This window comes from Ranitomeya imitator, chromosome 2, assembly GCF_032444005.1.
Source record: "Ranitomeya imitator isolate aRanImi1 chromosome 2, aRanImi1.pri, whole genome shotgun sequence".
Classification (NCBI taxonomy): domain Eukaryota; kingdom Metazoa; phylum Chordata; class Amphibia; order Anura; family Dendrobatidae; genus Ranitomeya; species Ranitomeya imitator.
The window spans coordinates 238,034,111-238,057,062 of NC_091283.1; the positions used below are offsets into that span (position 1 = coordinate 238,034,111).

At 45.7% G+C, this 22,952-nt stretch overlaps 1 protein-coding gene across 6 annotated transcripts in view; it reads right to left on the minus strand.

Moving 5' to 3' along the window:
• Positions 1–22,952, minus strand: part of LOC138662827 (oocyte zinc finger protein XlCOF22-like) — a 95,924-nt gene that overhangs the window by 41,404 nt on the left and 31,568 nt on the right. For all 6 annotated transcript variants that reach the window (XM_069748799.1, XM_069748798.1, XM_069748797.1 and 3 more), the window contains exons 4-6: positions 22,600–22,723; positions 22,419–22,516; positions 22,130–22,220 (exon numbers count right to left, since the gene is read on the minus strand). In XM_069748799.1, coding sequence (XP_069604900.1) covers positions 22,130–22,220; positions 22,419–22,516; positions 22,600–22,723 — 313 coding nt within the window. The remainder of the gene's footprint in view (positions 1–22,129; positions 22,221–22,418; positions 22,517–22,599; positions 22,724–22,952) is intronic.

A 22,952-nucleotide genomic window follows, 5' to 3' on the forward strand; every position in this document is an offset into this window, starting at 1 on the left:
CTCGCTGCGCCATTTAGCGATCAGGTTAATCCTTTGTTTTATTGATAGATCGGGCGATTTTGAACGCGGCGATACCAAATATGTGTAGGTGTGATTTTCTTTTTATTGTTTTATTTTGATTGGGGAGAAAGGGGGTGATTTGAACTTTTATATATATACATTTTTCTTAACACTTTTTTTTTAAATTTTGGCGTGCTTCAATAGCCTCCATAGGAGGCTAGAAGCATGCACAACTCGATCGCCTCTGCTACATAGAGGTGAAGCACAGATCACCTCTATGTAGCAGAAATGCAGGTGTGCTTTGAATGCCGACCACAGGGTGGCGCTCAAAGCAATTGGCCATCAACAACCATAGAGGTCTCAAGGAGACCTCTGGTTGTTATGGCAATGCACCAATGACCCCCGATCATGTGACGGGGGTCAGCGGTGCGAGCACTTCCGGCCGCGGGGCTGGGTGCACTAGTTAAATGCCGCTGTTAACGTTTGACGGCGGCATTTAACTAGTTAATGGGCACGGGCGGATCGCGATTCCGCTTGCGCTCATTGCGCGCACATGTCAGCTGTACAAAACAGCTAACATGTCACGGCTTTGACATGGGCTCACCGCCGGAGCCCACCTCAAAGCAGGGCATCTGCCAGCTGACGTACTATTCCGGCAGAAAGGGGTTAAAAATGGGGCCTGATTAAGAACACAAAACTGGCTGCGGGAAGAGGTTAAATCAGAGTATTTTGTATCCTAACGACTGTAGTCAAAAACTGACTATAGACAATAACATCTACTGAAAAGATCAAACTGAACAGTCTCCATCAGTAATAAATAAGCAGCTAGTGGTGAAACCTCTCTGGGGTAATTAGAGCACGGGGCTCGGTGACTTCACAATCTAAACTATCGGAAGATCCAATATTTTCTGTCAGATGAGTTTCAAGAAGAAATATTACACATTTAAAGAGAACTGTGTATAATAGTGCAGAGCGGAGATGTCTTAAAGAGAACCTGTCAGCAGGATTGTGCTCAGTGACTACAGACACTGTCAGGTCGGTGCCGTTATACTGATTACACTGATACCTGGTGATGAAATCCGTCTTGTGGCTGTTGTTTAATCTGCATTTCTAGTTTTCAGTTAATGAGATTCTCGTGCTCTGGGGCGGGGCTGTGGGCGGGGCTTTATGTGGTTCTGATTACATATTCATCTGTATTGGCTTATGACAGGTCGCTGTTCCCTCACTGTCCTGCCCCCCATTTTTACATAATGCATATAATAGCATTGATATTATTGTTGATAATGCCTATAATATTGTGGTTCCAGCTCCTTTACTCCAATCCCACTACCACCCTCCGCTACTCTTCCCTCATTTGAGGTGCACTCCGTCCGCATCTATTCCCCCTCCAACCTAAAGCTGGCTGTCATCTACTGCCCCCCAGAACTAGCCATCTCCACCTTTCTCGACCACCTCACCATCTGGCTCCTTCCTTCTCTGCTGACATCCCCACTATCATCATGGGTGACTTCAATATCCACATTAACACTTCCACCTCAGCTGCCTCAAAACTTTTATCGCTCACTGCCTCCTTTGGCCCCACTCAATGGTACTCTGAGGGCACTCAGAAAGATGGCCACACGTTGGACCTCATCTTGACCCACCTCTGCTCCCTTACTAATCTCACCCTTCCTCCTGTCTGACCACAACCTACTGATATTCTCTTCCCTCTCCTCTCCTTTTTTTAATCAGATATTTTTTATTAAAGTTTTCAGAACATAACAGAATTTTTTCCAAAATACCCCACAATCTTTTCCCCATTCCCAATCCCTCTCCTCTCCTAGTGTGCAACCCCCACTCCACAAACTCACTCACCCTCTCAGAAATCTCAAACACCGAAATCTCAAACACCTCAATTTACAATCACTCTCTGAGTCCCTTCTCCCTCTTACAGACATAGCCTCCCTTCATGACACAGATGCTGCTGCCATTTATTTTATAACACCACAATAATAGCAACACTCGATTTGGCCGCCCTGCTCATGCATAGCAAAACTCGTACACTCAACAGGCAGCCCTGGCTGACCAGCCTGGCCAAACTGAGATGGACTTTCAGGATCGCTGAGCGGAGATGGAAGCGATCCCGCTCTGCCGACCACATCACTACATACAAGCAGTCCCTCGCCAACTTCAAGTCCACGCTCACTGCCGCAAAACAAACTTACTTCTCATCTCTCATATCCTCCCTGTCTCATAACCCTAAACAGCTTTTCAACACTTTCAATTCTCTACTCCGTCCCCCCGCACCCTCTCCCTCCCCTCTCATTTCTGCTGAAAACTTTGCCTCTTTCTTTAAACAGAAGATCGATTCGATCAGAGAAAGATTTGGCCCACAGCGCCCAATGCCCCTCTTAGCTGTCCATCCCTGTTCCTCCAAAACCAGCTTCTCCACCATGGCAGAAGATCAGCTCTCCACTCTCCTGTCAAGATCACACCTCACCACTTGCATGCTTGACCCGCTCCCGTCCAACCTCATCCCTAACCTCGCCACGGTCTTCATCCCAACCCTAACACACCTCTTCAACCTCTCACTCACAACAGGTGTCTTCCCCTCATCCTTCAAACATGCCAAGATCACACCTGTCCTCAAAAAAGCCCTCCCTCGACCCATCCTCTGTGTCTAGCTATCGCCCAATATCTCTTCTCCCTTACACCTCAAAATTCCTGGAACAACATGTCCATCTTGAACTGTCCTCCCACCTCTCCTCCTGCTTCCTCTTTGACCGGTTACAATCTGGCTTCCGACCCCATCACTCAACTGAAACTGCCATAACTAAAGTTACCAATGACCTACTAACTGCCAAGAGCAAGCAACACTACTGTGTCCTCCTTCTCCTAGAACTGTCTTCTGCTTTTGACACTGTGGACCACTCCCTTCTGCTACAGATCCTCATCTCTTGGCATCAAAGACTTGGCCCTATCCTGGATCTCGTCTTATCTGACAGACCGAACATTCAGTGTCTCCCTCCCCCACACCACCTCCTCACTCCACCCCTTGTCTGTCGGTGTTCCTCAAGGCTCTGTTCTAGGACCCCTACTCTTCTCCATCTACACCTTCTGACTGGGACAGCTCATAGAATCCCACGGTATGCAATATCATCTCTGACCTCACCTCCTTACTTACCAAAAATCCCACACTGTCTGTGCTATCTCGGCCTTCTTTTCTGCTCGCTTTCTAAAACTGAACATGGACAAAACAGAATTCATGATCTTTCCCCCATCTCACTCTACCCCTCCACCAGACCTATCAATGTCAATGGCTGCTCACTTTCCCCAGTCCCACACGCCTGGTGCCTCGGGGTGATCCTCGACTCTGCACTCTCTTTCAAGCCATATATCCAAGCCCTTGCCTCCTCCTGCCATCTCAAACTCAAAAATATCTCCCGGATCCACGCATTCCTTCACCGCGACACTACAAAAATACTAGTTCATGCCCTTATCTCCCACCTTGACTACTGCAACCTCCTACTCTATGGCCTCCCCTCTAGCACTCTGGCACCACTCCAATCCATCCTACACTCTGCTGCCCGACTAATCCACCTGTCTCCCCGCCATTCCCCAGCTTCTCCCCTATGCCAAGCCCTTCACTGGCTTCCTATCACTCAGAGACTCCAGTTCAAAACCCTTACAATGACATACAAAGCCATCCACAACCTGTCTCCTACATACATCTGTGACTGGTCTCCTGGTACTTACCTACAAGCAACCTCCGATCCTCTCAAGATCTCCTTCTGTACTCCCCTCTCTTCTGTTCTTTCCACAACCCATCCAAGACTTCTCCCGTGCTTCCCCCCTACTCTGGAACTCTCTACCACAACACATCAGACTCTCGCCTACCATAGAAACCTTCAAAAAGAACCTGAAGACTCACCTCTTCCGACAAGCCTACAGCCTGCAGTGATCCTCAACCTACTGAACCGCCGCACAACCAGCTCTACCCTCTCCTAATGTATCCTCACCCATCCCCTACAGACTGTGAGCCCTCGCGAGCAGGGTCCTCCCCCTTATGTACCTGAGTGCCTTGTTTTTTGCTCATGATTATTTGTATTTGTCTATATTTGCCCCCTTTTCACATGTAAAGCGCCATGGATTAAAAGGCACTATAAAAATGTATAATAATAATATTGTGAGGCTTAGAAAAAAATAACATCCAGCAAAATGTCACTGGCGATGGCGGTGCCTGCGCAGTACCATCTATAAGTAAAAAATAGATGCTACTGGACAGGCACTGCTGGTGTCATTTTGCTGGATGTAAAAAAATTTTCTAAGCCTCCCAATAGCCACAATATTTTATGCATTATCAATAATATCAATGCTATTATATGCATTGTGTAAACACGGGGGGCAGGTCAGTGAGGGATCAGCGACCGGTCATAAGCGAATACAGATGAATATGTAATCAGAGCACCACATAAAGCCCTGCCCCCAGCCCCGCCCCCAGCCCCACCCCAGAACACCACATAAAGTCCCGCCCACAGCCCCACCCCAGAACACCACATAAAGCCCCACCCACAGCCCCGCCCCAGGGTACGAGAATCTCATTAACTGAAAACTATCAATAAACATTAAACAACAACCAGAAGATGGATTTCATCACCAGGTATCGGTGTAATCAGTGTAACGGCGTTGACCTGACACTGTGTGTAGGTTACTCCTGCTGACAGGTTCACTTTAAATTTAGATCTTAGGCTTTTGGAAGAGGCGATGGAGAGCTTTTTTTTAAGACTATCAGGGAGTTACAGACTCACATAAGTGAGGCAGATCAATCCCACCACAATCAAACTATCAGAGAGAATGAACAGGTAAAAAAAAGACATAGAATTAAAAAAAAAAAATGTTACATCCCCAACAACAACGTATGTACGAGGAGAGAACACTAAACTGGAGTTACACTCATTTATGGTGGACCATTAGACGTAATATGCGTCCTGACCAGAAGAGTAGAGAAAGTACAGTGCCTTGCGAAATTATTTGGCTCCCTGGAACCTTTTCCCACATATCATGCTTCAAACATAAAGATACCAAATGTAAATTTTTGGTGAAGAATAAACAACAAGTGGAACACAATTGCAATATTATTCGGCCCCTTTACTTTCAGTGCAGCAAACTCACACCAGAAGTTCATTGTGGATCTCTGAATGATCCAATGTTGTCCTAAATGCCTAATGATGATAAATATAATCCACCTGTGTGTAATCAAGTCTCCGTATAAATGCACCTGCTCTGTGATAGTCTCAGGGTTCTGTTTGAAGCACAAAGACCATCATGAAGACCAAGGAACACAACAGGCAAGTTTGTGATACTGTTGTGAAGAAGTTTAAAGCCAGATTTGGATACAAAATGATTTCCAAAACTTTAAACATCATAAGGAGCACTGTGCAAGTGATCATATTGAAATGGAAGGAGTATTATACCACTGCAAATCTACCAAGAGCCAGCTTTCCCTCGAAACCAGTGTTTCTCAACTCCAGTCCTCAAGACCCCACAGCAGGTCATGTTTTCAGGATTTCCTTAGTATTGCACAGGTGATAATTCCATCACCTGCTCAAGCATTAATTCCATCAACTATGCAATACTAAGGAAATCTTGAAAACATGACCTGCTGTGGGGTCTTAAGGACTGGAGTTGAGAAACACTGCTCTAAACTTTCATCTAAAACAAGGAGAAGACTGATCAGAGATGCAGCCAAGTTGCCCATGATCACTCTGGATGAACTGCAGAGTTCTACAGCTGAGGTGGGACAATCTGTCCATAGGACAAAAATCAGTCGTACACTGCACAAATCTGGCCTTTATGGAAGAGTGGCAAGAAGAAAGCCATTTCTCAAAGATATCCATAAAAAGTTTGCAACAAGCCACCTGGGAGACACACCAGACATGTGGAAGAAGGTGCTCTGGTAAGATGAAACCAAAATCAAACATTTTGGCAACAATGCCAAATGATATGTGTGGCATAACGGCAACACAACTCATCACCCTGAACACACCATCCCCACTGTCAAACATGGTGGTGGCAACATCATGGTTTTGGCCTGCTTTTCTTCAGCAGGGACAGGGAAGATGGTTAGCATTGATGGGAAGATGGATGGAGCCAAATACACGACCATTCTTGAAGAAAACCTGAGTCTGCAAAAGACCTGAGACTGGGACTGAGATTTGTCTTCCAACAAGACAATGATCCCAAACATAAAGCAAAATCTACAATGGAATGGTTCACAAATAAACGTATCCAGGTGTTAGAATGGCCAAGTCAGAGTCCAGACCTCAATCCAATCGAGAATCTGTGGAAAGAGCTGAAAACTGCTGTTCACAAATGATCTCAATCAAACGTCACTGAGCTCCAGCTGTTTGCCAAGGAAGAATGTGCAAGAATTTCAGTCTCTCCATGTACAAAACTGATGGAGACATACCCCAAGCGACTTGCAGCTGTAATCGCAGCAACAGGTGTCGCAACAAATTATTAAGTTAAAGGGGCCGAATAATATTGCACACCCACTTTTCAGTTTTTGAATTTCCACAAAAATTTAAATAACTAATAAATTTTGTTCAACTTCACAGTTGTGTTCCACTTGTTGATTCTTCACCAAAAATTTACATTTGGTATCTTTATGTTTGAAGCATGATATGTGGGAAAAGTTTGAAAAGTTCCAGGGGGCCGAATACTTTTGCAAGGCACTGTATTAGTGTTCCTCATTTCAGGAGAGATTGTGCAGTAATCTGAATTTCTTAGGATCAGAAACAATGTAATTTATGAGATGGAGTGAATCCATGAAACCAGGGCTCGAGCCAACACATCTCCTGCAGGCGGGAATAACTGTATATTACAGCCATCAGCCACGCACAGCTCAGAGATACATCATGGCACCGGTGTGATGTGTTTTATGTAAATTATCACAATCCTTATTGAAATTAGTTGATTTTAATACAAGCTGAAAAGTCAGGATAAAGGGAAACTCTGTCTGGTTTCACATTTGCGGTTGTGTCCGCATAATTTCATCCGCAAATATCCGCATGCATTGTGTATTCCTATATTTAACATTAAAAAAAGAAGGCAGCACTCAATTTTTCTTAACAAATGTGCAGGATTTTAATCAGACCCACATGCCTGTGCGACGTTTCGGCTCTGAATGAGCCTTTCTCAAGGCTTGAGAAAAAATGGAGTGCTGCCTTCTTTTTTGAATTTATGGACTTTGGATAACCAGTGGACAGGTTGCCTGGAGGCTTTGCACCCAGAGATAAGTAGTGTTGTGCTGTTCCTTTTTTGTGAATATATTTAACATTAGGGACGCATGCGTTTTTGTGTGTTCGCATTGTGCCGCGTTTGACAACGCATGCGTCGTCTCGTCGTTTGCGGCTTGGCGCGGAAATGCAACATGTAGTAATTTTTAGAGACGTCAATTTGCCGCCTGGAAACACATGCGGTCGGTTGCGCAAGATTTGCGGCAAAAAACGCACTGCTGTCTATATAAACGCATGCATTTACAAGCACATGCGTTTGGTTGCGTTTGTGAACGCATGCGTTTCAATAGAGAAAAACATGTCTAGACACTGATAAGCCACCCCCCCACATGCAAGGTGATAAAGGGATGTAGTGGACAGTTGCAGGTCACTACTCAGCAGACAGCCAAGCAGAGCAGACGGACCACAGCGTACAGCCAAGCTGAGCATACAGATCACAGCAACTTGGAGCAAACAAGCCTCTGAACAATGTGAGTATATCCTCGCCAATGCCTTTATTTTCTATTTTCTTTCTCTACATGTCCTAATTTCTGCCATTTCTTTCTTTATACATGCATCAGAATGTCTTCTTCGGATTCCTTACATGAGGAGTTTCATCCAGGGCCGTCTGAAGTGGAGCATGTCAGTGAGGTGAGTCCTTGCCTCGTCAGATTGGTAAGTATTCACTGTCAAATTGACACATGTGACAATTTGATTTTTTCTTTTTTTTAGAGCTCTTCAACTGCGGCAGAGACAGGGCAGGAGCAGCGGAGTCAAGGTCCGGTGGAAAGACGGCAGCGGGTACGTATACAAGGCTGACTGTTTAGTGTATCCTCAGTGTAATATTCTTGAATCTTCCTTTCTTTCCATTCTTATTTCTTTACTTTTTTCTTCTGGAATCCTTTTGTATGTTGACTTTCCTATTCATGCCATTTCTCAGCATCTTTTTTCTTTCTTTTCCTTATGTTAATTGAGTAAACTTTAATTACTTTATTTAATTTTTAGGTTTCACAATGGGAGGATGATCTTATTGAGAATGACCTCCTCATCACCCTGGTCCAGGAGCGAGTCCCGTTGTGGGACACCCGGGATCCACTGCACTCAAACAACGTCACGATCCGGCGCTTATGGAATGAGGTGGCCCAAGCGATGTGGGATGGCTGGGACAATGCCCCGACACGGGTCCGAAATGCATTTGGTAAGTATTGCACTGCAGTGTGAAGCAGCAGAGACCTTGGCCGTGCTCTCTCGACTGTGTGTGATTAAATAAACTCTCAGGAGTTTCTGTCATCACACACAGTTGTGTGAGCACAGCCAAAAGTACTTTTTCTGACCACAATTTTTTTTTTTTTAACAGTGGCCAAAGTCAAAACACGTTGGCGTTCGATGAAGGACCGCTTCAACAAGGACCTGCATCAAGAGAGCCGTGTTCCCAGTGGTTCAGGAGCAAGGATCAGACGATACAAATACCATTGAGTCCTGGCATTTTTAAGACCGGTCCTTGCCCAGAGAACGTAAGTATTTATCACTTGCATTAGGTTGTATTGTATTGCCATAAACTGTATTTTTATATTCCACAGAATTTTGCATCTGGTTAATATTTGGTATTAATTTTCTTTTTCCTTTTTTCACAGCACATACAGCACAACTGTTGGCCCAGGTTCTGGAGCGGTCCTTCATCCGACAGCCACGGACCCGTCCCAGCCATCCAGCAGCGCAGCAGCAAGTGGGCCTTCCACACTAACTGGAGACCAGGGAGCTGGTCCATCAGGTCTTCCCCTTTCCCAGTCCTCTTCCACTGCCCCTTTGTTTTTGGTTCCTCCCGGCAGCGGCAGAGGGCTTCGGACAGGTCACTCATGCCCGAGTTTTTGCACTTGAGCTCGGTTTTACACGAAGCAATCAAGGCTTTGGGTGACCGAATGGATGTTTCACATAGCCTCTTGAATGCACGTATCCAGGAGGTCACCAAAAGCCTTGACCAAGTGAAAGCCGACCTCCAGAGGCCAACTCATCATTTTTTTAACCAAATTGAGCAGGGAATGTCGGAACACCTTACTCCTGATCTCCAGCTCAGTGTCATGCAGGCCTGCAATGCTGCTTACGTGCAGGCTATGCAGCAGAGTCGGTATTTTCAGCAGACAGTGGCGGCATATCCAGCTGTGCCTTCACTGTTATGATTGACCTCAATGCTGACCTCTGCTGCATACCACTGCACGGCCACCTCATTTCCTTCCACAGCCGGACACCACTACAGCACCACCACCATGCCGAGTGCAGTTGGACATCCCACCGCCACCACCATGACAACCGCTGCTCCTGTTTGGACCTCCTCCACTGACACCATGAGGCAGCAGGACCCTGGCATGGCCTTCCGTACCGCCACCACCACGATGCAGCAGGACCCTGGCATGGCCTTCCGTACCGCCACCTCCACGATGCAGCAGGACCCTGGCATGGCCTTCCGTACCGCCACCACCACGATGCAGCAGGACCCTGGCATGGCTGCACGCTCTAGCACTATGGACTCTGGCATGGCTGCACGCTCTAGCACTATGGACTCTGGCATGGCTGCACGCTCTACGAGCACTATGAACTCTGGCATGGCTGCACGCTCTACGAGCACTATGGACTCTGGCATGGCTGCACGGTCTACGAGCACTATGGACTCTGGCATGGCTGCATGCTCGAGCACTATGGACTCTGGCATGGCTGCACGCTCTAGCACTATGGACTCTGGCATGGCTGCACGCTCTAGCACTATGGACTCTGGCATGGCTGCACGCTCGAGCACTATGGACTCTGGCATGGCTGCACGCTCGAGCACTATGGACTCTGGCATGGCTGCACGCTCGAGCACTATGGACTCTGACATGGCTGCACGCTCTACGAGCACTATGGACTTTGGCATGGCTGCACTCTCTATGAGCACTATGGACTTTGGCATGGCTGCACGATCTACGAGCACTATGGACTCTGTCACAGTGCAGCTGGACCCTGACAGGTCACCCACCACCACGCCACGCCATATGAGTCCACCAAGACCTCCCACAAACAGGCAAACAAAACAAAAAAAACTAAAAAAAACAACAACAAAGGACTCTTAGCATTCCTCCCCCTTCACCTCCCAATGTGTCTGTAATGTCAGGTTTGTCTCACCCTTCCAGTGCGTCACAAGCCTCTCATGTGTCAAGCCCCATCCCCGTACTTCCAGACCCTTCTACTTTCATTGCCCCTTCTCCTGCTACCTCAGCGTCGTCCACGGTTAGCCTGGCCTCCGTTCTTCACACCCCCCGTTTACATCACTCTACCCCAAGCCGGCGCAGTTAATAAATTTGTTGTTTGTTATAAAATAAAAAAAAATTTGATTTGCCACAATTATGTTTGGTTTATTGTGTCTTCCGCCGCCGGCAACACACACCATGCGCCAACTAAGAAACTTTGCCATACACTTACTTTTTGGGGCACATCTTATCTCCAGTAGTTTAAAAAAAAGGCAACTTTCTTTGTCTTTTTTATACAGATATGAGGTGGGCCAAAAAAATATTAGCTGTGTTATCTCCATAATCTCTTTCTGTCTGTGACTAGTGTGGCAGTCGGAAGAGAAAATGGTGTAAATACAGTGCAGACCTCTACTTAAGGCTACTTTCATACTAGCGTTATTTGCAATACATCGCAATGCGTCGTTTTGGCGAAAAAACGCATCCTGCAAAAGTGCTTGCAGTATTGTTATTGAAGCAAGCATATTAAATATATATAATATATATATATATATATATATATATATATATATATATATATATATATATATATATATATATATATATATATATATATATATATATATATCAACCACAATGGGGACACTGAATCATAAATATGCGTACAGGACAAATAGGGACCAGCTGCCAAGAAAGAGTAAGACCACCGAACACAAGACAAAAGCAACCAAATAGTCCCATAACACTATAAATCTTTATTAGAAACACGTAAAAAGTCAACAGGTAAGTGAAACGATGCAAGATGAGGGAAAACGTGCATTCCTGACAGTCATGCTGAAAGAGTCAGGACAACCACACATACCATGCTTGAATATAGCAATATGCCCTAAATAAAGGAAGGCCCATAACTTCTTATGCTATTATATCATGGAACAGTGCCATAGCATAAAGAATAGTAATAGATAATAGCTCAGTACGAGCACATACCTGATGTTAATGTAGCAGGCAGGATGCGTGGGTGTCCTGACACAGACCCCTTAAGGCTGCTTTCACACTAGCGTTTTTTGCAATACGTCACAATGCGTCGATTTGGTGAAAAAACGTATCCTGCAAAAGTGCTTGCAGGATGCGTTTTTTCTCCATTGACTTGCATTAGCGATGCATTGCGACGGATTGTCACATGTCGCATCCGTCGTGCAACGGATGTGTCGTGCTTTGGCGGACCGTTGGCTGTTATGACCTGGTGGTTAGGAGCACCCGGAAAGACCTGATGGTTAAACTCACAGGACAAGCTCTGGGAAGTGGGAACTCTGCTGACCGCAACCCCTAATCCTATCACACACACTAGAAATAGCCGTGGAGCGTACCTGACATGGCCTAGACGCCTCGGCACAGCCTAAGAACTAGCTAGCCCTAGAGATAGAAAATAAAGCCTACCTTGCCTCAGAGAAATTTCCCCAAAGGAAAAGGCAGCCCCCCACAAATATTAACTGTGAGTTAAGATGAAAGTCACAAACACAGAAATGAAACAGGTTTTAGCAAAGGGAGGCCAGACTAACTAAATAGACAGAGGATAGGAAAGGTATCTTTGCGGTCAGCACAAAAAACTACAAAAGACCACGCAGAGTGTGCAAAAAGACCCCCGCACCGACTCACGGTGCGGAGGCGCCACCCTGCATCCCAGAGCTTCCAGCTAGCAAGACAAAATCATGAAAGCAAGCTGGACTAGAAAACCAAGAACAGAAAATAACAATCGAGGACTTAGCTTCTTGCAGGAAGAGACAGGTCTCCAGAAAGATCCAAGAGCGAACTGAACCAGCACAGGAACATTGACAGCTGGCATGGAGTAACAATCTGAGTGGAGTTAAATAGAGAAGCCAGCCTAAGAATAACCTAGGTCACCTGTGGAAGGAACCTCAGATCCAGCAACTCCACTCACAGCCACCAGAGGGAGTCCACGGACAGAATTCGCCGAAGTACCATTTACGACCACAGGAGGGAGCCCGATAACAGAATTCACAACAGTACCCCCCCCCTTCAGGAGGGGTCACCGAACCCTCACCAGAACCCCCAGGCCGATCAGGACGAGCCAAATGAAAGGCATGAACCAGATCGGCAGCATGAACATCAGAGGCAACAACCCAGGAATTATCTTCCTGACCATAACCCTTCCACTTGACCAGGTACTGGAGTTTCCGTCTCGAAATACGAGAATCCAAAATCTTCTCCACCACATACTCCAACTCCCCCTCGACCAACACCGGGGCAGGAGGGTCAACTGAGGGAACCATAGGCGCCACATATCTCCGCAACAACGACCTATGGAACACATTATGGATGGCAAAAGAAGCTGGAAGGGCCAAACGAAATGACACAGGATTGAGAACTTCAGAAATCTTATAAGGGCCAATGAAACGAGGCTTAAATTTAGGAGAGGAAACCTTCATAGCAACATAACGAGACGACAACCAAACCAAATCCCCAGCACGAAGTCGGGGACCAACACAGTGACGGCGGTTAGCGAAACGTTGAGCCTTCTCCTGGGACAATGTCAAATTGTCCACTACGTGAGTCCAAATTTGCTGCAACCTGTCCACCACAGAATCTACACCAGGACAGTCCGAAGGCTCAACCTGCCCTGAAGAAAAACGAGGATGGAAACCAGAACTACAGAAAAAAGGCGAAACCAAAGTAGCCGAGCTGGCCCGATTATTAAGGGCGAACTCAGCCAAAGGCAAGAAGGACACCCAATCATCCTGATCAGCAGAAACAAAACATCTCAGATATGTTTCCAAAGTCTGATTGGTTCGTTCGGTTTGGCCATTTGTCTGAGGATGGAAGGCCGAAGAAAAAGACAAATCAATGCCCATCTTAGCACAAAAGGACCGCCAAAACCTTGAAACAAAAAGGGAACCTCTGTCCGAGACGATGTTCTCTGGAATACCATGCAAACGAACCACATGCTGGAAAAACAATGGCACCAAATCGGAGGAGGAAGGCAATTTAGACAAGGGTACCAAATGGACCATCTTAGAGAAGCGATCACAAACCACCCAGATGACCGACATCCTTTGAGAGACAGGGAGATCTGAAATAAAATCCATGGAAATATGCGTCCAGGGCCTCTTTGGGACCGGCAAGGGCAAAAGCAACCCACGGGCACGAGAACAGCAGGGCTTAGCCCGAGCACAAATCCCACAGGACTGCACAAAAGAACGCACATCCCGTGACAAGGAAGGCCACCAAAAGGATCTAGCCACCAAATCTCTGGTACCAAAGATTCCAGGATGACCAGCTAACACCGAACAATGAACCTCAGAGATAACTCTACTAGTCCATCTATCAGGGACAAACAGTTTCTCCGCTGGACAACGATCAGGTCTATCAGCCTGAAACTTCTGCAGCACCCACCGCAAATCAGGGGAGATGGCAGACAAAATTACCCCCTCTTTGAGAATACCAGCCAGCTCAGGAACATCCGGAGAGTCAGGCACAAAGCTCCTTGAAAGGGCATCAGCCTTCACATTCTTAGAGGCCGGAAGGTACGAAACCACAAAATCGAAACGGGAAAAAAACAGCGACCATCGAGCCTGTCTAGGATTCAACCGTTTGGCAGACTCGAGATAAGTCAAATTCTTGTGATCCGTCAAGACCACCACGCGATGCTTGGCTCCTTCAAGCCAATGTCGCCACTCCTCGAATGCCCACTTCATGGCCAACAACTCTCGATTGCCAACATAATTGCGCTCAGCAGGCGAGAACTTTCTAGAAAAGAAAGCACATGGTTTCATCACCGAGCCATCCGAACTTCTTTGAGACAAAACAGCCCCTGCTCCAATCTCAGAAGCATCAACCTCGACCTGAAACGGGAGCGAAACATCTGGCTGACACAACACAGGGGCAGTAGAAAAACGACGCTTCAACTCCTGAAAAGCCTCAACGGCCGCAGAGGACCAATTGACCACATCAGCACCTTTCTTGGTCAAATTAGTCAACGGTTTAACAACACTAGAAAAATTAGCGATGAAGCGACGGTAAAAATTAGCAAAGCCCAGGAACTTCTGCAGGCTCTTCCCAGATGTAGGCTGAGTCCTATCATAAATGGCCTGAACTTTAACAGCGTCCATCTCGATAGTAGAAGGGGAAAAAATGAAACCCAAAAATGAAACCTTCTGAACCCCAAAGAGACATTTAGACCCCTTCACAAACAAGGAATTCGCACGAAGGACCTGGAACACCATTCTGACCTGCTTCACATGAGACTCCCAATCATCCGAAAAGACCAAAATGTCATCCAAATATACAATCATAAATCTATCCAGGTACTTTCGGAAGATGTCATGCATAAAGGACTGAAACACAGATGGAGCATTAGAAAGTCCGAATGGCATCACCAGGTACTCAAAATGGCCCTCGGGCGTATTAAATGCTGTTTTCCATTCATCACCCTGTTTAATACGCACAAGATTATATGCCCCTCGGAGATCTATCTTGGTGAACCAACTAGCCCCCTTAATCCGAGCAAACAAATCAGACAGTAGCGGCAAAGGGTACTGAAATTTGACCGTGATCTTATTAAGAAGGCGGTAATCAATACAAGGTCTCAAAGAACCATCCTTCTTGGCCACAAAAAAGAACCCTGCTCCCAACGGTGATGACGACGGGCGAATATGCCCTTTCTCCAAGGACTCCTTTATATAACTCCGCATAGCGGCGTGTTCTGGCACCGATAAATTGAACAGTCGACCCTTAGGAAACTTACTACCAGGAATCAAATCAATAGCACAATCACAATCCCTATGAGGAGGTAGAGCACCGGATTTGGGCTCATCAAATACATCCCGGTAATCCGACAAAAACTCAGGGACTTCAGAAGGAGTGGAAGACGAAATTGACAGCAATGGAACATCACCATGTACCCCTTGACAACCCCAGCTGGACACAGACATTGATTTCCAATCCAATACTGGGTTGTGGACCTGTAGCCATGGTAACCCCAAAACGACCACATCATGCAAATTATGCAACACCAAAAAGCGAATATCCTCCTGATGTGCAGGAGCCATGCACATGGTCAAATGAGTCCAGTACTGAGGCTTATTCTTGGCCAAAGGCGTAGCATCAATCCCTCTTAAAGGAATAGGATACTGCAAGGGCTCCAAGAAAAAACCACAGCGCCTGGCAAACTCCAAGTCCATCAAATTCAGGACAGCGCCGGAATCCACAAATGCCATAACCGAATAGGACGACAAAGAGCAAATCAGAGTAACGGACAAAAGAAATTTAGACTGTACAGTACCAATGGTGGCAGACCTAGCGAACCACTTAGTGCGCTTAGGACAATTGGAAATAGCATGAGTGGAGTCACCACAGTAAAAACACAGCCCATTCTGACGTCTATGTTCCTGCCGTTCAGCTCTGGTCAAAGTCCTATCGCATTGCATGGGCTCAGGCCCTTGCTCAGAGAGTACCGCCAAATGGTGCAAAGCTTTGCGCTCACGCAAATGCCGATCGATCTGAATGGCCAAGGACATAGACTCATTCAGACCAGCAGCCGTGGGAAATCCCACCATAGTATCCTTAAGGGTTTCCGAAAGACCCTTTCTGAAAATTGCCGCCAGGGCACACTCATTCCACTGAGTAAGCACAGACCACTTTCTAAACTTCTGACAATATACCTCCGCTTCATCCTGACCCTGACACAAAGCCAGCAAGATTTTCTCTGCCTGATCCACTGAATTTGGTTCATCATAAAGCAATCCAAGCGCCAGAAAAAACGCATCAACATCACGCAATGCAGGATCTCCTGGCGCAAGGGAAAATGCCCAGTCTTGAGGGTCGCCACGCAAGAAAGAAATAATAATTTTCACTTGTTGAACAGAATCACCAGAGGAGCAGGGTTTCAAAGCAAGAAACAGTTTACAATTATTTTTGAAATTCAGAAACCTAGATCTATCCCCAGAAAACAAATCAGGAATTGGAATTCTAGGCTCTAACATCGGATTCTGAACTACAAAATCTTGAATGCTTTGTACCCTTGCAGTGAGATTATCCACACAAGAGGACAGACCTTGAATGTCCATACCTACACCTGTGTCCTGAACCACCCAGAGATCTAGGGGAAAAGAAAGACAAAACACACTGCAGAGAAAAAAAATGGTCTCAGAACTTCTCTTATCCCTCTATTGAGATGCATTAATACTTTGTGCCAGCTGTACTGTTATGACCTGGTGGTTAGGAGCACCCGGAAAGACCTGATGGTTAAACTCACAGGACAAGCTCTGGGAAGTGGGAACTCTGCTGACCGCAACCCCTAATCCTATCACACACACTAGAAATAGCCGTGGAGCGTACCTGACATGGCCTAGATGCCTCGGCACAGCCTAAGAACTAGCTAGCCCTAGAGATAGAAAATAAAGCCTACCTTGCCTCAGAGAAATTTCCCCAAAGGAAAAGGCAGCCCCCCACAAATATTAACTGTGAGTTAAGATGAAAGTCACAAACACAGAAATGAAACACGTTTTAGCAAAGGGAGGCCAGACTAACTAAATAGACAGAGGATAGGAAAGGTATCTTTGAGTCAGCACAAAAAACTACAAAAGACCACGCAGAGTGTGCAAAAAGACCCCCGCACCGAATCACGGTGCGGAGGCGCCACCCTGCATCCCAGAGCTTCCAGCTAGCAAGACAAAATCATGAAAGCAAGCTGGACTAGAAAACCAAGAACATTAAATAACAATCGAGGACTTAGCTTCTTGCAGGAAGAGACAGGTCTCCAGAAAGATCCAAGAGCGAACTGAACCAGCACAGGAACATTGACAGCTGGCATGGAGTAACAATCTGAGTGGAGTTAAATAGAGAAGCCAGCCTAAGAATAACCTAGGTCACCTGTGGAAGGAACCTCAGATCCAGCAACTCCACTCACAGCCACCAGAGGGAGTCCACGGACAGAACTCGCCGAAGTACCATTTACGACCACAGGAGGGAGCCCGATAACAGAATTCACAACAGTTGGCACAAAAAAACGCTACATGAAACTTTTTTTGTGCGACGTGTCCGCCATTTCTGACCGCGCATGTGCGGCCGGAACTCCGCCCTCTCCTCCCCGCACCTCACAATGGGGCAGCGGATGCGCTGAAAATCAGCATCCGCTGCACCCGTTGTGCAGCGCAAACAACGCTAGCGTCGGTACGTCGGCCCGACGCACTGTGACGGGCCGAGTACGACGCTAGTGTGAAAGTAGGCTAACAGGTCAGGTGTCAAAAAACTCATTAGTTATGACATCTGACCTGGTGAGTAGAGAACTGCCTTGTATAACCACCATTTTCCCTTCTTTATATATAATCTATTACACACAAACTGAGGGGACAATGGTGTTTACACACTACATATCTATGCTCACCTGCACAGGTGTCAGAAATAGTGAATTCATGAGGCTGTTATATGAACATCATGAATTCATTATTTCTGACACCTGACTTGATGAGTATAGATAGTGTGACAGTGATTGTCTCTTCGGTTTGTGTACAATGGATACAGGAGAAGAGAATCATGACGCAATGACGTCAACAAGCTTACCAATAAAGCAACATGGCTGCCATAACACTAGCAGTATGTGGCCAGTGTTTTATATCAGTATTTGTAAGCCAAAACAAGGATTTGAACAATTAGAGGAAAATTATGATATTAACAAAATAACTAGCACCTCTGCCTTTATCACCCACTCCTGGTTTTGGATTACAAAAACTGATATTAAATAGAGACCAAATACTGCCAGTTTTAGGACAGCCTTGGTTTGGAGAGGAAAAAGATAGGAAACACAGTCAACACAACCAAAACTAAAGTTTATTAATGAGAAATATTATTATCATTGTAGAAAATTACTGGTACAGATGTAATTACAACAGGACATTTACACAACATTGTCCTGCCATGACACACGTCCAATATCTGAATCAAAAAAGGCAGCAAATTGGTCCCGCATAAGACCAACGGCTGCAGTTGACCGCAGCGGGTGATGCTGGAAATCGGGCAGTGGGTGTGCAACTGGTTCATCCAGTTCAATGTTGGGTCGCTCCTTAGCCATTATATAATTGTGCAGAACCACACAGGCTTTGACCACCTCGTCTACTGTTTCCACTTTTAGATTTATGGCTGATGCAAGAATGCGCCATTTAGCGACCAGAATGCCAAAGGTACACTCTACTGTTCTTCGGACCCTGGTCAGTCTGTAGTTAAAGATCCTTCTAGTGCGGTTCAAGTCCCGACTGGAATAGGGCTTCAGTAGGTTTTCACACATCTGAAAGGCCTCAGCCCCAACCATAACAAATGGCATCGGTGGACCTTGAGTGTTGGGGAGAGGTTGTGGCGGTGGAAAATTGAAATTTTTGCCATACACACGGCATCCCATATCAGAGTTCTTGAAAGTCTGGGAATTGTTGCCACGGCCAAAAGCTCCAATGTCCACGGCGATGAAGTGACATTTCGCATCAGCTATTGCTATGAGCACAACAGAAAAATATTTTTTGTAATTGAAGAACTCCGATCCTGTTCTGGCAGGTTTGATAATGCGGATGTGCTTTCCATCCACCGCTCCTAAACAGTTGGGGAAATCACACACATTCCAGAATTTTTCCGCAACTTCAAGCCACAGGTCCAAGGTGGGTACGGGTATAAACTCATCCCGGAGTACATTCCACAAAGCCCGGCAGGTGTCCGCAACTATTCCGGACAGGGTGGATGTTCCTAGCCGGTATTGGAAGTGGAGGGATGATAATAAACTCTCTCCGGTTGCCAGAAATCTGTAAGAAAAATAAACAAAAAAAAAAATTACAATCTATTCTATTTATGGTGTGGTTAAGCTAAAGACAGAAAGGAAAATACCCAAAAAATACATGTCAGAAAACAATAAATTTGGACTGTCATTGGTTTAGATTTGGAACGTACCTTAATGTAACCAGCAGATGTTCCTCTGGTGGAATCGCTCTAAGGAGCTGGGTGTCCTGTCGCCGTATGGCTCCTTCAACATGACCAAGCAAATCCCGGAACGAGTCTTACGACATCCTTGTGTATTCCTGGAATTTCTCCTGGTTGGCATTAAGCTCGGCATAGAGCGTGTGATAGGCTCCACGGCTCTCACGTAGTTCGATAATGGGGTGCCTCCAAAAACGCCTACATTGTCTCCTTCTCCATCTTTCGCGATTTCTGTCTTGCTCCCAAGCAAAAGCACAGGCAAGAAACAGCTTGATGCTTAAATTGAGGTTGAAATAAAAGCTCTCCATGCGAAGATCCATCATGACACAGGATACAGTAGCAAACTGTTAAGATTTCAGTTGCCCTAGGGTCTATATATAGAGATCCCAACATATACGCCCTCTGTAGTCCCATTGGCGGTGTCTGGTTATCTTGATTTTTCTCTTGTGAAATTTCTCATCATGCGCACCAAAAATGCAAACACAGGAAAAAACGCTTATAGACGCGTAAAAACGCTGCGTTTTTTTAACCGCATGCGATACCACATTCGTCTAAAAAACGCTGCATTTGTACGCGTTAATATGCGTTTTTTCCACCACTTGCGGATGCGTTTTAAACGCTGCGGATTTAAACACTATTGTGTATGCGTTTTTTCCACCACTTGCGGATGCGTTTTAAACGCTGCGGATTTAAACACTATTGGCGCATAGCAAATGTGGTGCCAATATTCAAAAAGGGCTCTAAAAGTGAACCTGGAAATTATAGGCCAGTAAGTCTAACCTCTATTGTTGGTAAAATATTTGAAGGGTTTCTGAGGGATGTTATTCTGGATTATCTCAATGAGAATGACTGTTTAACTCCATATCAGCATGGGTTTATGAAAAATCGCTCCTGTCAAACCAATCTAATCAGTTTTTATGAAGAGGTAAGCTATAGGCTGGACCACGGTGAGTCATTGGACGTGGTATATCTCGATTTTTCCAAAGCGTTTGATACCGTGCCGCACAAGAGGTTGGTACACAAAATGAGAATGCTTGGTCTGGGGGAAAATGTGTGTAAATGGGTTAGTAACTGGCTTAGTGATAGAAAGCAGAGGGTGGTTATAAATGGTATAGTCTCTAACTGGGTCGCTGTGAACAGTGGGGTACCGCAGGGGTCAGTATTGGGACCTGTTCTCTTCAACATATTCATTAATGATCTGGTAGAAGGTTTACACAGTAAAATATCGATATTTGCAGATGATACAAAACTATGTAAAGCAGTTAATACAAGAGAAGATAGTATTCTGCTACAGATGGATCTGGATAAGTTGGAAACTTGGGCTGAAAGGTGGCAGATGAGGTTTAACAATGATAAATGTAAGGTTATACACATGGGAAGAAGGAATCAATATCACCATTACACACTGAATGGGAAACCACTGGGTAAATCTGACAGGGAGAAGGACTTGGGGATCCTAGTTAATGATAAACTTACCTGGAGCAGCCAGTGCCAGGCAGCAGCTGCCAAGGCAAACAGGATCATGGGGTGCATTAAAAGAGGTATGGATACACATGATGAGAGCATTATACTGCCTCTGTACAAATCCCTAGTTAGACCGCACATGGAGTACTGTGTCCAGTTTTGGGCACCGGTGCTCAGGAAGGATATAATGGAACTAGAGAGAGTACAAAGGAGGGCAACAAAATTAATAAAGGGGATGGGAGAACTACAATACCCAGAAAGATTAGCGAAATTAGGATTATTTAGTCTAGAAAAAAGACGACTGAGGGGCGATCTAATAACCATGTATAAGTATATAAGGGGACAATACAAATATCTCACTGAGGATCTGTTTATACCAAGGAAGGTGACGGGCACAAGGGGGCATTCTTTGCGTCTGGAGGAGAGAAGGTTTTTCCACCAACATAGAAGAGGATTCTTTACTGTTAGGGCAGTGAGAATCTGGAATTGTTTGCCTGAGGAGGTGGTGATGGCGAACTCAGGCGAGGGGTTCAAGAGAGGCCTGGATGTCTTCCTGGAGCAGAACAATATTGTATCATACAGTTAGGTTCTGTAGAAGGACGTAGATCTGGGGATTTATTATGATGGAATATGGGCTGAACTGGATGGACAAATGTCTTTTTTCGGCCTTACTAACTATGTTACTATTGTGAAACTAGCCTTATTGTACAGAAATTCACACTTGGCCTCACTGCACATTTAATGTTGTCGATCATAAAAGTGAAGTTTGGCCAGAAAGACTGGACCTGGTCTTGTAGGGACCATATGATCACATTCAGCAGCACAGAAGGGAGAGAAGGGAGATTCATCCGATAAGATCTCAGGGTCCTAGGAAGCCAACAGCATCATTACCCTCCGCTTTCTCTTACAAGCCCATCATATTTTTCTTCCAAGTGATTCTCTAAATTGTCAGCACATTGTACGTACGCTGTCATTTGGCTTTATAGTTCACAGATCTGGGCAGGTAACAGCGTCTCCTAAACCCAGGGGGTAGGTGGATCTACCAGGTTGTAAGTTCTACAGAAAAGGGCTTTCAATGACCAAAGTCATTTGAACAGTTTTGGGTGGAGGAGAATGTTGTGGTCTAGAGGCAAAATGGTGATCATGGTAATACGGCCGGACTACACCACCGATAAAGCAGCCACAGCCAGTGACTGAGAAGAATCTGTGACTACTCACCTGGGTAGCCATATGTGGGAATCTCCTCTTTACACCGCTCATCCCCCCTCACATATGTCTCTGTAGTATTAATATGGGTCAGATCTTCACCCTGAAACAAATATTGTAAAAGTCATCGACAGATGGAGAATTCACATCTATGATCAGCTCTAATCCTGCCATCTCCACCGCTCTCATTACACAAGTATAAAACACATAATACTGGTGGATAAAACAAGACTGAGCACAAGACCTTCACCGGCGTCTACACATCATAGGGGAGATCTCCTGACACCTTCTCTCCATCTACCTGATGATCCTGAGGAGCATTGGGATTTTCTTGGTTACAGTCCTGTGGAAGAAGAGGACGGGGACATCTCTCTGGTGTTGTCCTCTTACTGGATAGATCTGGAGGAAACACATACTGGGAGTGAATTCATTCTTTACATACAGATAATTATAGGCTGTATGTATTTAGTCCTGTCTATTACCTGGAGATGTGAGGGGCTGGGGAACCTCCATTATGACGTTCTTGTACAGATCTCTGTGTCCTTCTAAATACTCCCACTCCTCCATGGAGAAATAGACAGCGACATCCTGACACCTTATAGGCACCTGACACATACAATGATACCGTCATCCCCCGATCCCTTCATAGTGTTACTCATACCTCCCAACTTTTGAAGATGGGAAAGAGGGACAAAGTTTGCGGCGCGCAAAGTGCACCGTGGCAAATTTTATGCCACACCTCTGACCACACCCATTCATAATTAGTCACACCCATATCCACGTCCCAACCACACCAATTTAGCACTGCTGATCACACTGTTTCATGTACAATAAT